Consider the following 12,444-nt stretch of genomic DNA (forward strand, 5'->3'; position numbering starts at 1 on the left):
AGAGAAAAAAAAAATATACCTACGAGATGAAGTAGGATATGTGACGGGCATAAATGATATTGCCGTCCACGAAGAGAACAATTTTGATGGTTACAGAGAATTCCGGGGCAGATGGAGAAAGGGCGTTGAATTGAATCAAAAGTAAAGAATGACAAATTGAATACACAGAGGTGCCAATTTTTCTCTAGTTAATGATGATTTGACCGGTCGCGTACCGGTCACCATCCTATTTTCCACAAAAGAAAGGAGCGAAATGAAGGAAATAGAACATTAGCAAAAAGAAGAAGAAAAAAAGTCCCAAAAGGGGGGTTGACCGGTTGCAAATTATGAACGACGGATAGTTACTAAATAAATTGGGCTAATATAAGAATACATTTCTAGAAGTGAAAAGTAAATGGTATGACGTTGAGCATGGAGGCAGCAGTAGCAGGCAACGGGCAGGGCGGGGACGCCGGGACGAGGAAGGTGGTGGGGAAATTCGGCGGCGGAGGCGGAAAGCCCCTGATAGTGATGATATGCGGGTCCCTGGTGTACTACCACTGCGCCTACCGCAATTCCAGCCTGGTGTCTCTGGTCTCCGACGTCTTCATCGTCCTGCTCTGCTCCCTGGCCATCCTCGGGCTCCTCTTCCGCCAGATGAACATCCAGGTCCCCGTCGATCCCCTGGAGTGGCAGATTTCCCAGGATTCCGCCAACTCCATCTTCGCATGCCTCGCGAACACCATCGGGGCGGCCGAGTCTGTCCTCAGGGTCGCCGCCACCGGCCACGACAAGCGCTTGTTTTTCAAGGTACAAATACAACAGGGGGCCCCAAACCCACCTCCTCTCCAGTCTCCTACTAAAATACTACTAGTAGAATTTTACTAGCTCCCCGGCCCTTGGTTGTTGAAATTGTAATAAAGAAGTTTTCCTCCATTGTATTTATTTATCAACCGCTTTCTTTATTTGTTGACGATGCGTACTTACTGGTATTCTAGATTTTAAACTATTGCTGTGCCATAATAATTATTAAGTAACACAACTAGTAGTAGTAGTAATAAAGAGGACAGCCACCAGAATGAGTTAGTAGCTTGTGAAATCATTTTAATAATTAGGTGATTTTTAGTCGGCATGGGAACCTAAGTGAAGCGAGCATTAATCACTAATTTCTTTTGCAGGTTGTTGCTAGCCTTTACCTGCTATCGGCACTGGGAAGACTGGTCCCAACTGCCACAGTTGCTTATGCTGGTGCGCTATCTAATCTAATTACTACTACTTCCCATTCATTCTGTAATGCTATATAATATGATGATGATTGTATTGTACCGTACCGTCCCTTGTTCTCTTTGTGAGGCTTCAATTGGCGTTGGTTCTTGTTATAGGACTTTGCCTTCTGTGCCTTTACATGCTCACTGAGGAATCAAGGTTGATGAGCACGTGTTTCTCGTGGTTTTCTCGGAGAAGGGATTGCCCAACTTCGGTCCAAGATTGAAGATATCTGCCTAGCACCACCTCTTATTTTTGCAGTACTGCCCGCACTCTGCCGGTCTACAACCTTCATCTCGTCTCCTTCCTGCCAAAGACAACAACCTGCTAAGCACTAAATTGGCGACATATGTTGACCACTGTCCATGTAATATTTGTAAACTCTTGCTTCCATCGCGCATTGGACACAGTTTGTTTTTTCACAGGCTAATTTGCGCTTGAGGCTCGTATCCTTTGTCGCGTTACCCTGATTTAGGGTTTAGGATCTCCTTCTTGTTCAAATGTCTCGGCAGAACGTTAACCTGCTAATCAGACTCTCCATATTTTCTCAATTGATGGTAGAAATAGAGACCACAAAAGTTGAATTGGCACATTCCGATTTCCTAGCAAGCATCGGCTCAATAGTCAGGAGGACTTTTAGAGTCTTTCCTGCCATCACATTCAGGTTCAAATCGCCTTTGTGACTGCCAGTTCGAGTAGAAAGGGCGGTCGAAGGGTTAAAAAAAAAAAGCAAGCACACATAACTCAAAAATCTTAATTGCCATTCAAAAAGTTCAGGTGTGGGGCGGTGTGCTGCATAACTCCTTGAGAGTAATTATGAACTTGCGTCTTTCTCCTAACCCCCGAAAAAAATCCCTCAAATTTCTTATGCAAACAAGCTGAGCACATGTCAAAGATCTAAAGTTTCAGAAACACGAAATAATTGACATGGTGTAATCATACAGTTAATCAGATGTATTTATCTTCAAAAAAAAAAAAAAAAAAAAAAAGGGTTCCCTCTAGGCTCTGGCGCACACCCAAAATTGCACCAACAGTTGAGCGATAGTCGGTCCGTTGTGAGCAACAGCCAGTTTTTCGGACAACTTCTACTTCAGTGTAGCTCCTTTCCTGGACAATCAAGCAGTAGTCTGTTGTGTAACTTCTGTTGCCCCATGGTGGACTGTGACATGTGGAACCCTAGAAGCATGCCAACCTCCACAGGGTTAGTCGCTCTCACCTTGAACCAAGTAGTACATCCTTCCAGGCTTCATAAAACATCCAGGTGATGCCAGAGGATGGCATGACTTTTAAACAACTTGCACCCCAACCTCTGTAAAGGCCCCTCAATCCCCCCTCCTTGATGACTTCTGAAAGTGCGGCTGCCATGTGTGGTGGGCATTTACCTTGTAAAGCTCCCACCATTAGCCGTTTTCTTGCCACTTCGAGAGGATAACTGATTGTGCTGGCTGTTAAACCTGATCGATCACAAAAAATAAGTCTTGTCAAGGGCAAATGAGACGTTTTCTATACCTTACGTGTAACATGTAGAAATAATCCCGTTCCTCCTCGTGGAATTTAACAACTACAAGATACAATTCAGCAGCAATGCAACCAAACGGGAATTTTCTCTGATGAGAAACCAGACGTCTAATACTCCTTGACAAAGCAAGCAACTGGGAAAAAAGTAATTATAACAAATCAAACTTTGTGTCCCTGCCTCCAATTTGGTACACAAGCCATCAGGCTGTCAACTAGCCACCTACTACTCCTCATTCCTCAGCTAAAAGTGCTTTAAAGAGGTTTTACCAGGTATCCATGGAGTGCAGTATAATCCTTCAGCTACTTTATAAGGCACGATGAATTAAAATTTTCACTTTTGAGTAAAACCTGTAAGGCACAATCATGTTGTTGACATCTAGCTTCATTAGAGCAAAGGTGTAGTCGCATGTGTCATTAGTATTTCTTATGGACTGAAATATCTTGTATAGACATCTACATCACCAAATTGAACTCTTGCAATTTAACGTGTCATTAGCATTCATCTCTCTTTCTCCATCTTGTCTTGTTTCACTATCCACCTTCAATTGTTATTTCCACTACACCTACTATAAATGACTCTTTTGTTGCTTAGTTGCTCTGCTTTAAGTAGTAAAACCTCTGCCAAATTTTTTATAACCGGACGTATAAGCAACTGGAACCATTATACCAAAAGCTTGTCCGTCAGTAGAGTAAATGCCCAAATGTTCAGCAAAATCAAAGGCAAGAATTTTATTTTAAAAAGGAAAGCCTTAATGAAAACTCTGAACCAGCACTGTCTCTGCAGAATTCTCACCTGACAGAGCTCCAAGCAAAAGCATCTCAGCTCGATTCAAGGATTCTTTTTTGTTTGCCAAGCAGTAAGACTTCTTCATGGTATCATACATGAAATAGTAGCACGTGCTATATGGGAGCATGCCAATCAACGTAGGTGATATACCAGCATATAAAGCACCAAGACCACCATCCTTGTACATCTTGCGAACAGCAATGGACAGATTGGGATAAATTTCTGGAGATATGGTCAACCGGTCCTGAATAAGATCAAAAAGAACGAAATTCATGCATTACGATTCTCAGAAACATATTAAGAAAGATGAAATGATCTCGTTAGCAATTTGAGTTGCTATATAAAGGCAACCAACAAAGAATGAACAAGACAATTGATGAGAAATCAGACTAAACAACTTATTCCTGATGCACCACTGTGAATTCTTCAAAGACTGCAAGATGCTGAGATGGTTCCAACTTCAAATACCTTTAACACTTCGAGTGGATGACAAGCAAGTGTGCTCACAACTCCAGCAGCAGCACCAGCCACAGCAACCGGCGAGAGCCAGGAGAAAGAAAGGTTCAAACTCAGATTACCAATAGACACTTTTGAGCAATCATTTTGAATCCATTTCTCTTGTGCTGAACTCATTGTTCGCTTGACACATTCAAAAGTTCCAAGCTCAATTGCCTGAGTAGGTATTATGCGCAGCATGTTAATTGTGTTTCCAGCCCATAGTCCCTGCCAACCTTGCTGTTCGATGACTTGAACAAAACTGCCACAGATGTTCTTTGAACCAATGCCAACTACCATTCTGGTCCTGCATGTTTTGTATTATAAAAAGAGGAATGCGCTTCAATGCAAGGAGTCTTATCTTCCTTATCTGGTGCACACGAAGCCCAACCAATAGTAAGAAAGTCACTTGCTATAATGGAAATGAACCTTGTTGTTCACATCTCTTTGATACTAGCTTAAGTTAGTTTACAGTCCGAAGTAGCCCTTGCTAAGAAAAGATGAAGAATAATGGATGAAGTATGAAACTAATTGTCATGAAAGGAATTGAAACCAAAAGACACATGTTCTACCGTTAGGTTAAATATACAGCCCGGTAGTTCTCCTCAAAGTAGGTGAGTCTGAAGTTTTACGAACCAAGCCTTATGTAAAGTCCTGAATAAGTAAGGGTTTATAAGATTTTGCTCAAAAGTGTACTGACTCTAAGTTTCATTTGGTGCACTGAAATTTGGAGCAGTAGATATACATACAAGCACTTTGGCAAATTGAGAAACTGCATTGGGAGAGCTTTGAATGAAACAACTACAGCGGATAAATATAAGGGGCGGAAAGGAATGACGTGCCCGGATTGCCCGGGGTGTGAATCTTTTTAATGATACTCATAACAAACGGGAGAAAGAATAGAAACAAGAAGGGCTGTAAAAAGATTAAATAGCAGTGGAGGGGGAAGAAATGGAAATGGAGAGAGGGGAAGGGGAGGTGAGGGGAAGAAAGAAGAAGCTAAGCATACCTGATGGTCTCGAGAGGAGCAAGAACGGCTTTGGTCATAGCTCCGGCCAAAGCACCGCTAAGAAACTCCGCAACTTCTCGACTCCGGAAAAACTCCTGAAAACCAACCAACCATCCATCCATGAGGCGAGTGAGAACTAAAATATTTATCTTATTTCTTATTTTAGGGGTGAGTTTCCAATTAGACATCAGTGTTAAAAAAAGGGTGATACTGTTAGCAGTAGTACCACTACTAATTAAGAGAAAAAGGAGAGAGGAAGTGGAGGGGGAGGGACAGACATGGAGGCGTGGGAGTTGGAGATGAGGTAGAGATAGAGTCGGAGGGCGGAATCGGAAATCCAACAGCAGCTGATGCTGATGGAGAGGGCGAGTGGTGGTGGTGGTATTGTTGGCAGCGGTGGTGGTGGAGGATGCAGAGAATGATGATGCAGCAGCAGCAGTGGCATCGGAAAGGTGGTTGTGGAGAAGCAGCAGGTCCTTGGGTACCACCATCATCAATCCGTATAAATCTCCCCCTCCTCCTCCTGCATCTCCCCCTCCAATCATCGAATAGCAGCAGCTCTTGTTCTGCGATTCAGATTCAACAGCCATCCAACACCACGACGAAGATGTAGTCGACGATTGATTGCGAAGCTGAATTTGTTGCCTTTTTTGGAAATTCGATGGGGAGGAGGCGCCTTCTCACCGGCTTTCCCGAAGCTCAGGGTTTAAGTTTTTTTTCGAAGATGTAGTGGACGATTGACTACGCAGCTGGATTTGTTAGTTTTTTTGGAAATTCGACAGGGAGGAGGCGCCTTCTCGCCGCGGCTTTTCCGAAGCTCGGGGTTTAAGTCCTTTTTTTGGTCCGGTGCTAGTGTACCCTATTCTTTAGGATTAATTGGAACTGGGACTGTCAATGTTGGACGTGGACGCTCGACGAATGATAATTATATAAAATTTTATTTTTATACACGTATTATGAATTTAATTGATAATAATATTATATATTATTAATATATATAAAATTTACGTTATTCTTTACTCTTTACGTGTCAATTCAAAAAAAAAAAAACTACTGTATTTTCTTGTTGATTTGGTAGGACTCCGATTATGATGATGCCGACACTCAACGACCCAAAACGAGAAGAAAAGGTAATAAAAGGATTTGTCGTCTTCGCAATTTGCGGAGAGATCTTGTCCACTCCTCCCAAAACCAAAAAAAAGGTGTCTTAGTATTTTCTTTTCCCCACGTGCAGGTGCAAAGAGATATTTTTGTTTTTCATTTTTTGTCCTCTTTCTTTTATTTTCCCTTTTTCTCTTCTCTGCCTGTGTGGCTGTATCATAATAATTTCACTCTTTTCGCGTTCCATTTTTATCGCAAAGTCAAGAGATACCCCCATTGTTTTTTCTATATTTCTACAAATATAAAATTGGATTCTCAAAGAAAATAATATATTTTTTTCAACAATGCTCTTTTGTAGCCTTACTTTTTTTAATAGGTTAGTATATAATGAATTTGACATTATTTATTAGTAGTGTTGGTTTGAGTTTGATCCCACCAATCATTTATTGACGGGATAAAATTCAAATCCAACAAATAGGTTAGTATATAACATAATATATCAGTATGTATATGATATAATGTACAGTATTATTAACATATAAAATTCAATAATTCTATCAATAATCGAAATTCAATAACTATTACCAGATTGTTTTACCAGAATGTAAAGGTTGGATACGAATGAATTTTATAAATATATAATCTAGCTTTGATTGATTGATTTTTGGATTTTTTGGAAGTTTGAACACCTCGATAACCAATTGAATTTTTGGTAAATTGATATTGGTACAGAAACGGTTTAATTGTGCTCATACTTTTTCTTTTTTTTGGTGAACCGGTATGGAAATCATTCAATTAGAATGAAGTGTTCGATTTTGTCCCATATCGTAACTTGGGTTTTAAATTAATTAACTTGTTAATAGGACGAAATTCAATCCACTCTCAACCTAAACCCAAAACACTCAGTGGTGTATGTGAACAACTTTTATTGTATTTGGTTATGTGCTTTTGAGTGTATTTCTTGAAGATATATTTTGGAATATTTTTAAAATTTAAAATTATATTGAAATATCTTTTAAAATTAAAAAAATATTCAGCATCCATTACCCTTCACCGTCTCTTCTCTCCTCCCTCCTCCTTTTTCATTCTCTACCTCATTTCATCGCTTTCCTTTCTCCTCCTTCTTCCGCTTCTCTTCCCTGCTACTGAAAAGGAGAGACAAAGAGGAAGGAGGTAGGAGGGCAAATGGTGCTAGTGATGGTGGAGATGGAGGACAATGAGGGAGAAGGGGACAAGTAATAGCAGTAGAACTGTCAATGAGATTGGGTTAGCCCGAACTTGAGTCAATAAAAGAACCCAATAATTCTAGACTCTCATCGAGTTTGGCTAAATTTTGACTTAAATATTAAATTAGAATTAAATGTGAATCGAGTTTGAATCTTATTAAACTCAAACACCATATAAGTTCAGCCCGTTAATTTGTACATATATATATATATATATATATATAATTTTATATAGAGTTAAAAGTTGATCCGGATCATCCAAAGAAGGCTATTGTTCGGATGCCACTAATCGGCTGCGCCTTGTTATTACCTCTGTTTTCAAACTCGGACCGGACCGTCCGGTCGAACCAGTCGAATCGGGAACCGGCCAAGTAGCCGGTCCGAGTCAACTTAGAAAACCGGAAATTTTAAAACTCGGTCAAAGCCGGTCAAAATCCGGGTTTGACCGGGGAAAAACCGGTTTTTCCGGTTCAACAGTAATTTTTTTTTTAAAAAATTCAAACTTTATAATATTATGTTTTGGCCCCCTAAATTGTTAAAACTTATTCGTATACCTCAAATATTTGATACTTTATAAATATTGTCCTACAATTTGATGTTATTTTTCAATTAAATTCATAATTTTAATTCTAAACTTGTTAATATTTATTAAATAATATAAATTGCTAGTTGATTGTTCTAATTTCTTTGTATTTTCTTGTTAAATATATTTGAAACATCAAATATATATGAATATATCTTTATTAATATCAATATATTATTAGATATGATATATATAATATTTTAATTTTTAAATAATTTTTATTTATGACATCATCCGGTTCGACCCCCTATCGACCCCCCGGTCGAACCCATTGACCCCTGACCCCTGACCTTGGCCGAGTCGCTATCCGGTCCGGTTCTGAAAACATAGGTTATTACTTTTTCACCTCCTCTCGCCTTATCTGCTTCTCTTTCATAACTCCATCTGTCCACACCTCCCCGTTACCTCACTTCCAATCATGGCGGCAAGTCAACAAGTTCCTCCATTAATCCGCCAATACCTCTGAATTAAAACACAATTGAAGCCAAGTATTCCGCCTCTTGCACCATCACCAATCATAGAAGAGCTATCATAAAAAATCAGACACGGTAGCACAATAAAATCATCCAATACCATCCTAATCAAATAGTCCAAATGCAACCTGGACATCAATGTCAGATTCCTATTGCATTTACAATTGTGTTTTTTCCAACAAAGCCTAAGAAACAAATGTAATAGAAGATTAAAAGGTTTGATACTTAATTGCTTGCTGATTAAATTGAAATTGCAGCCTAGAAAAAAAGACGTCAAATCTTCCTGGTATTCTGCTCAAATCGTAGTGAATTAAATAGAAGCTTGCAAATCTAAGTTCGAGTGTTAGAGCTTTAATAATGGTAGGGTGGCCGGAGGTCATGGAGATGATAAAGAAAGAGAAAAATGAAAAGCAGGGTATAATGGAATACACGCGTCAACAAGCTAATGAGACCTAACCCCTAAATCTTTAAAAGGGTGATAAACTGGACAGACTTTTATCTCTTTTATATACGGTATGGTTATACGTTGGTATATATAATTATATCCAAATAAATATATAGTTACTAAATACTAATACTTATATGGAAAAATATAGTAATGTACATCAATGACATTAAATATTAAAAAAACATATCAGAAGATTCAACAGAAGAACAACTTTTATCTCTTTTTATGTACTTTGAATGAATTAGATATAATTATTGTTGAAAATTTATTGATTTATCTACTTTTTAATAATTTGTTATTGGTTCGTGTATAGTTTTAATATCGTGGATGTTAGATTAGTTTTATGACTTAATAATCATAGTAATTCTATTAAGGAAATTAATGAATAATAAATGAGTTTGGTTTAAACTCGAATAATAAATGAGTTTGGTTTAAACTCGAATTAGGCTTAAAGCCCGAATATCCCGCGAGTCAAATATAAATTTCACATTTATTAACTCGAAATTCAATAGTCTGAAACTCAAAAGTATTACTAATTAGATGAGTTGAGTGTAGACTTGTTAAAACCTAACTTTGATAAGCCTAGATGGCAGTGGTGGACGATAGGGTTATTGTAGTAGGTGGAAGAAGAAAATATTTTGGCATTTGGTAATTTTTTTTATTTTTATTTTTGTAAGTCATATTTGAGATTGTGCGTATTTTTTAGAGTTGATTTTGGAGTTGCTAAATTAAACTCCAAAAACAAATATATAAGAAGCCAATAGATGGTGCACGCAACCCATTCTTTCACTTTCAATTCCTTTTGGGTTAGAATCACACGCTTTCCCGACCTCAACGGTGCGAAAAATCCTGCGCACTTGCCTTGTTGCAGGAGTTACCTCATTTTGTTAAGAATACTTTCCCCATCGAATCCATCCATGATACATAATTTGAATTCGAATTTGAAATCCAAATTTTATATACGTGTCGTGCATCTAACCATGATAGTATATACATTGTTAGTGTACATGATATTTACTCTTTTTTATCAATTTCTTTTTGTTTTTATGGAACTAAAGCTTGGCTTTACTAAACTAAAAAAAAAAGGTAATACTTAAGAATAAAAATTTTTCCCTAAAAAAATTCAATAGTTTGTACGTTTCAAATATAAATTGAAAAATACTCATACGTTTTTGAACTAACCATACAAAACATGTACTAATTGTTTGACATATTATATTTTACGAATAATAGTTCAATTTGTGGAAGAATAATGATAAATCTTCCCAATAATACACAAAATACCAATAATGCATATCAGCAATTTTATAGTTAAATACATATGAAACTATTAAGATGATCAAGTGTTAATCACTTTAATTTCTCATATATAAAGAGAATAGTCAAAATTAGTAACATAACGTAACATTTGAAAATCATAATGAAATTTTTCGTACTTTTAATTATGTAACTTTCAAATTGTTTCACGCTATTTACATATGAATATTACCAAACTCATTTTGTATGTGAACTTTCAACGAACATACTAATAACATCCAATATGTTCAAAAATCACGAGAATCTCTTTTATTTCTTTCTTTTTTTTTTCTTCATGCATAACTTAAAATTTATATTTTTTTGTAGAGGGAAAGAAGAAGAGTATAGCTCAAAATGAAAAAACAATTTAACACTAAAAGTACTTAAAATAGAGGGTTAATTCCAATTTACCCCCTTGAACTTGACCTTTTATAATACTTTGCCCCCCGAACTTTAAATATATGCACTTTGCCCCATTCATTGACCAAGTCAAACGTTAATGATGATTTCTCCATCCAAATTTTTAACAAAATAACATTAATGCCCTTATATAATAGTTTTAAAATAATGCTATATTTTTAATCAAAATATGCAACATTTTATAGGAAAAAACACAAAGTCATGTGATTTAAAAAATAAAAAAAATAAAAGATGGTATAATACCAAAGATTTGAAAATTTGTATTGTGGATAAAAAAATATAAAAATTCCTAAAGCATTTGTACAAAATTTCCATTGCTATTTGTAAATGGATTAGTTTTGTAAATGTTTAAGAATCAGTTAGAGATATTTTGGTCATGAAAAATATGCCTTCATCTTAATCCCATCATAAAGTTAACTACAAGGGATAAGAGTGTATATATTTGGAGTTCAGGGGAGCAAAGCGTACAGGATTCCAAATTCAAGGGGGCAAAGTGTAATTAAGCCTAAAATAGATAGTATGACACAAAATTGTGTGTTTCAATACAAAATATTGGAGCAGTAAAGATTCCTTGACTTTTTGGTCTTACCTGCCAATTCATCCAAATCTATGGTTTTATTTGGAACTTGAGTTTTTTGGAAGTTTGTCTAAAACTTTACTGTAGTGCACTGTAGAAGTTTTTGAAAAAATTTTATAGAAATTTTTGTAAGGTGAAAAACTTTTTTATAAGATAAAAAATTTTGTAAAAGTTTTTGTAAGGTGAATTTTTTTGTTCCTTTTCTTTTTTTCCTTTTTCTTTTCTTTCCTCTTCTTCTTTTTCCTTCCCCCTCCCGCCACCCCTCTCCTCCCTTTCCCCTTCTCCTCTCCTCTGCATTTCCCCCGCCAACCCCTCTGCCTCTTCCCCCTCCCCTCTACACGCCACCCTCTCCTCCCGCCAGCTCTTCCCCCGCTGCCCCGCCACCTCTTCTGCCGTTTCCCCCTCCCCTCTGTCCCCCCACCCTCTCCCGTTTCCCCCTCCCCTGTTCCCCTTCCCGTTTCCTGTTTCCCACAACCCCCTTCCCTGTTCCCCCATCAGCCATAGCGTTGGCGTGACTAGAGGGAGAAAGAAAAATCAGAGCAGGAGGAAAGTAACTGCTGCTGCTGCATAGGTTGGGGGAGTTTGGCCAGGGAGAGGAGGGGGAGAGGGGAGGGAAGGGGAGAGGGAGGGAGAAAGGAAGGGGAAAAAAAAATTGGAAACGCCGGCACCGGAATAGGTGGTCGGCGCCGGAAACGGCGGCAGAGGTGCTGGCCGGTGATGAAGGTATGGTGGATGGGGTGGGGGAGAAAGAAGAAGAAAGATAGAAGTTTTTTGTGTATTAGATATTTTGAAGTGTGTAGTTTAAAAAATTTGATAAGTTTTTTTGGGTTCCTGTAACTAAAAATTGTTAAAAAACTTGTAACTAAAAAGCTTGGTCAAAAAACTCACTTCCAAACAGGCCCTACATTATTAAGCACACAAGAACAATGCATTGTAGCCTGCAAGTGCTCAAACAAGTTCACAGTCATTGGAAAATAAATTTTATGAAGATACTTTACCATGAATTGGCACCCATATTTTTTGCTAGTTTATTTTAAATAAAATTTTTTTCAACTGTAGCTGGAGGAACCCTTTAACAAACACTTTGAAATTGTTAAAATTCACACCCAAAATATCAAAAAATACATAAAAAAAAGTTTTTCTCTCTTTCCCTCTTCCCCCTTTGGTGGTATGAGAAGGAAGAAGAGAGGAAGGAAAGCAACTTTGAAAAAAAAAAGAGAAAGGGACAAAAAAGAGATTTTTTTTTTATAAAAAATTTTCTCAAAC

General features: G+C 37.6%; 2 protein-coding genes across 2 annotated transcripts; one reads left to right on the forward strand and one right to left on the reverse strand.

Annotated features, from left to right (window-relative positions):
- Positions 1-284: 284 nt before the first annotated feature.
- LOC113739829 (probable mitochondrial adenine nucleotide transporter BTL1) lies at positions 285-5,956 on the reverse strand. Its single transcript, XM_027267185.2, has 5 exons — positions 5,333-5,956; positions 5,055-5,149; positions 4,019-4,352; positions 3,557-3,794; positions 285-2,699 (listed from the first exon to the last, which is right to left on the reverse strand). The coding sequence occupies exons 1-5, from the start codon at positions 5,642-5,644 to the stop codon at positions 2,458-2,460; spliced, it is 1,221 nt and encodes a 406-aa protein (XP_027122986.1). The 5' UTR covers positions 5,645-5,956; the 3' UTR covers positions 285-2,457.
- Positions 400-1,694, forward strand: LOC113739830 (reticulon-like protein B22). The gene is made up of 3 exons (XM_027267186.2): positions 400-789; positions 1,158-1,227; positions 1,362-1,694. The coding sequence occupies exons 1-3, from the start codon at positions 400-402 to the stop codon at positions 1,469-1,471; spliced, it is 570 nt and encodes a 189-aa protein (XP_027122987.1). The 3' UTR covers positions 1,472-1,694.
- Positions 5,957-12,444: the final 6,488 nt, after the last annotated feature.

Source organism: Coffea arabica, chromosome 4c (genome assembly GCF_036785885.1).
Source record: "Coffea arabica cultivar ET-39 chromosome 4c, Coffea Arabica ET-39 HiFi, whole genome shotgun sequence".
NCBI classification, from domain to species: domain Eukaryota; kingdom Viridiplantae; phylum Streptophyta; class Magnoliopsida; order Gentianales; family Rubiaceae; genus Coffea; species Coffea arabica.

Bases quoted from the DNA above. Each gene is read 5' to 3' on its own strand.
- LOC113739830 (XM_027267186.2), top strand. From the start codon at position 400: ATGACGTTGAGCATGGAGGCAGCAGTAGCAGGCAACGGGCAGGGCGGG. The intron at 790-1,157 runs GTACAAATACAA...TTTCTTTTGCAG, and splicing joins ACAAGCGCTTGTTTTTCAAG to GTTGTTGCTAGCCTTTACCT. The intron at 1,228-1,361 runs GTGCGCTATCTA...TTCTTGTTATAG, and splicing joins TGCCACAGTTGCTTATGCTG to GACTTTGCCTTCTGTGCCTT.
- LOC113739829 (XM_027267185.2), bottom strand. From the start codon at position 5,644: ATGGCTGTTGAATCTGAATCGCAGAACAAGAGCTGCTGCTATTCGATG. The intron at 5,150-5,332 runs GTCTGTCCCTCC...GTTGGTTTTCAG, and splicing joins TCCAACTCCCACGCCTCCAT to GAGTTTTTCCGGAGTCGAGA. The intron at 4,353-5,054 runs GTATGCTTAGCT...CAAAACATGCAG, and splicing joins GCTCCTCTCGAGACCATCAG to GACCAGAATGGTAGTTGGCA.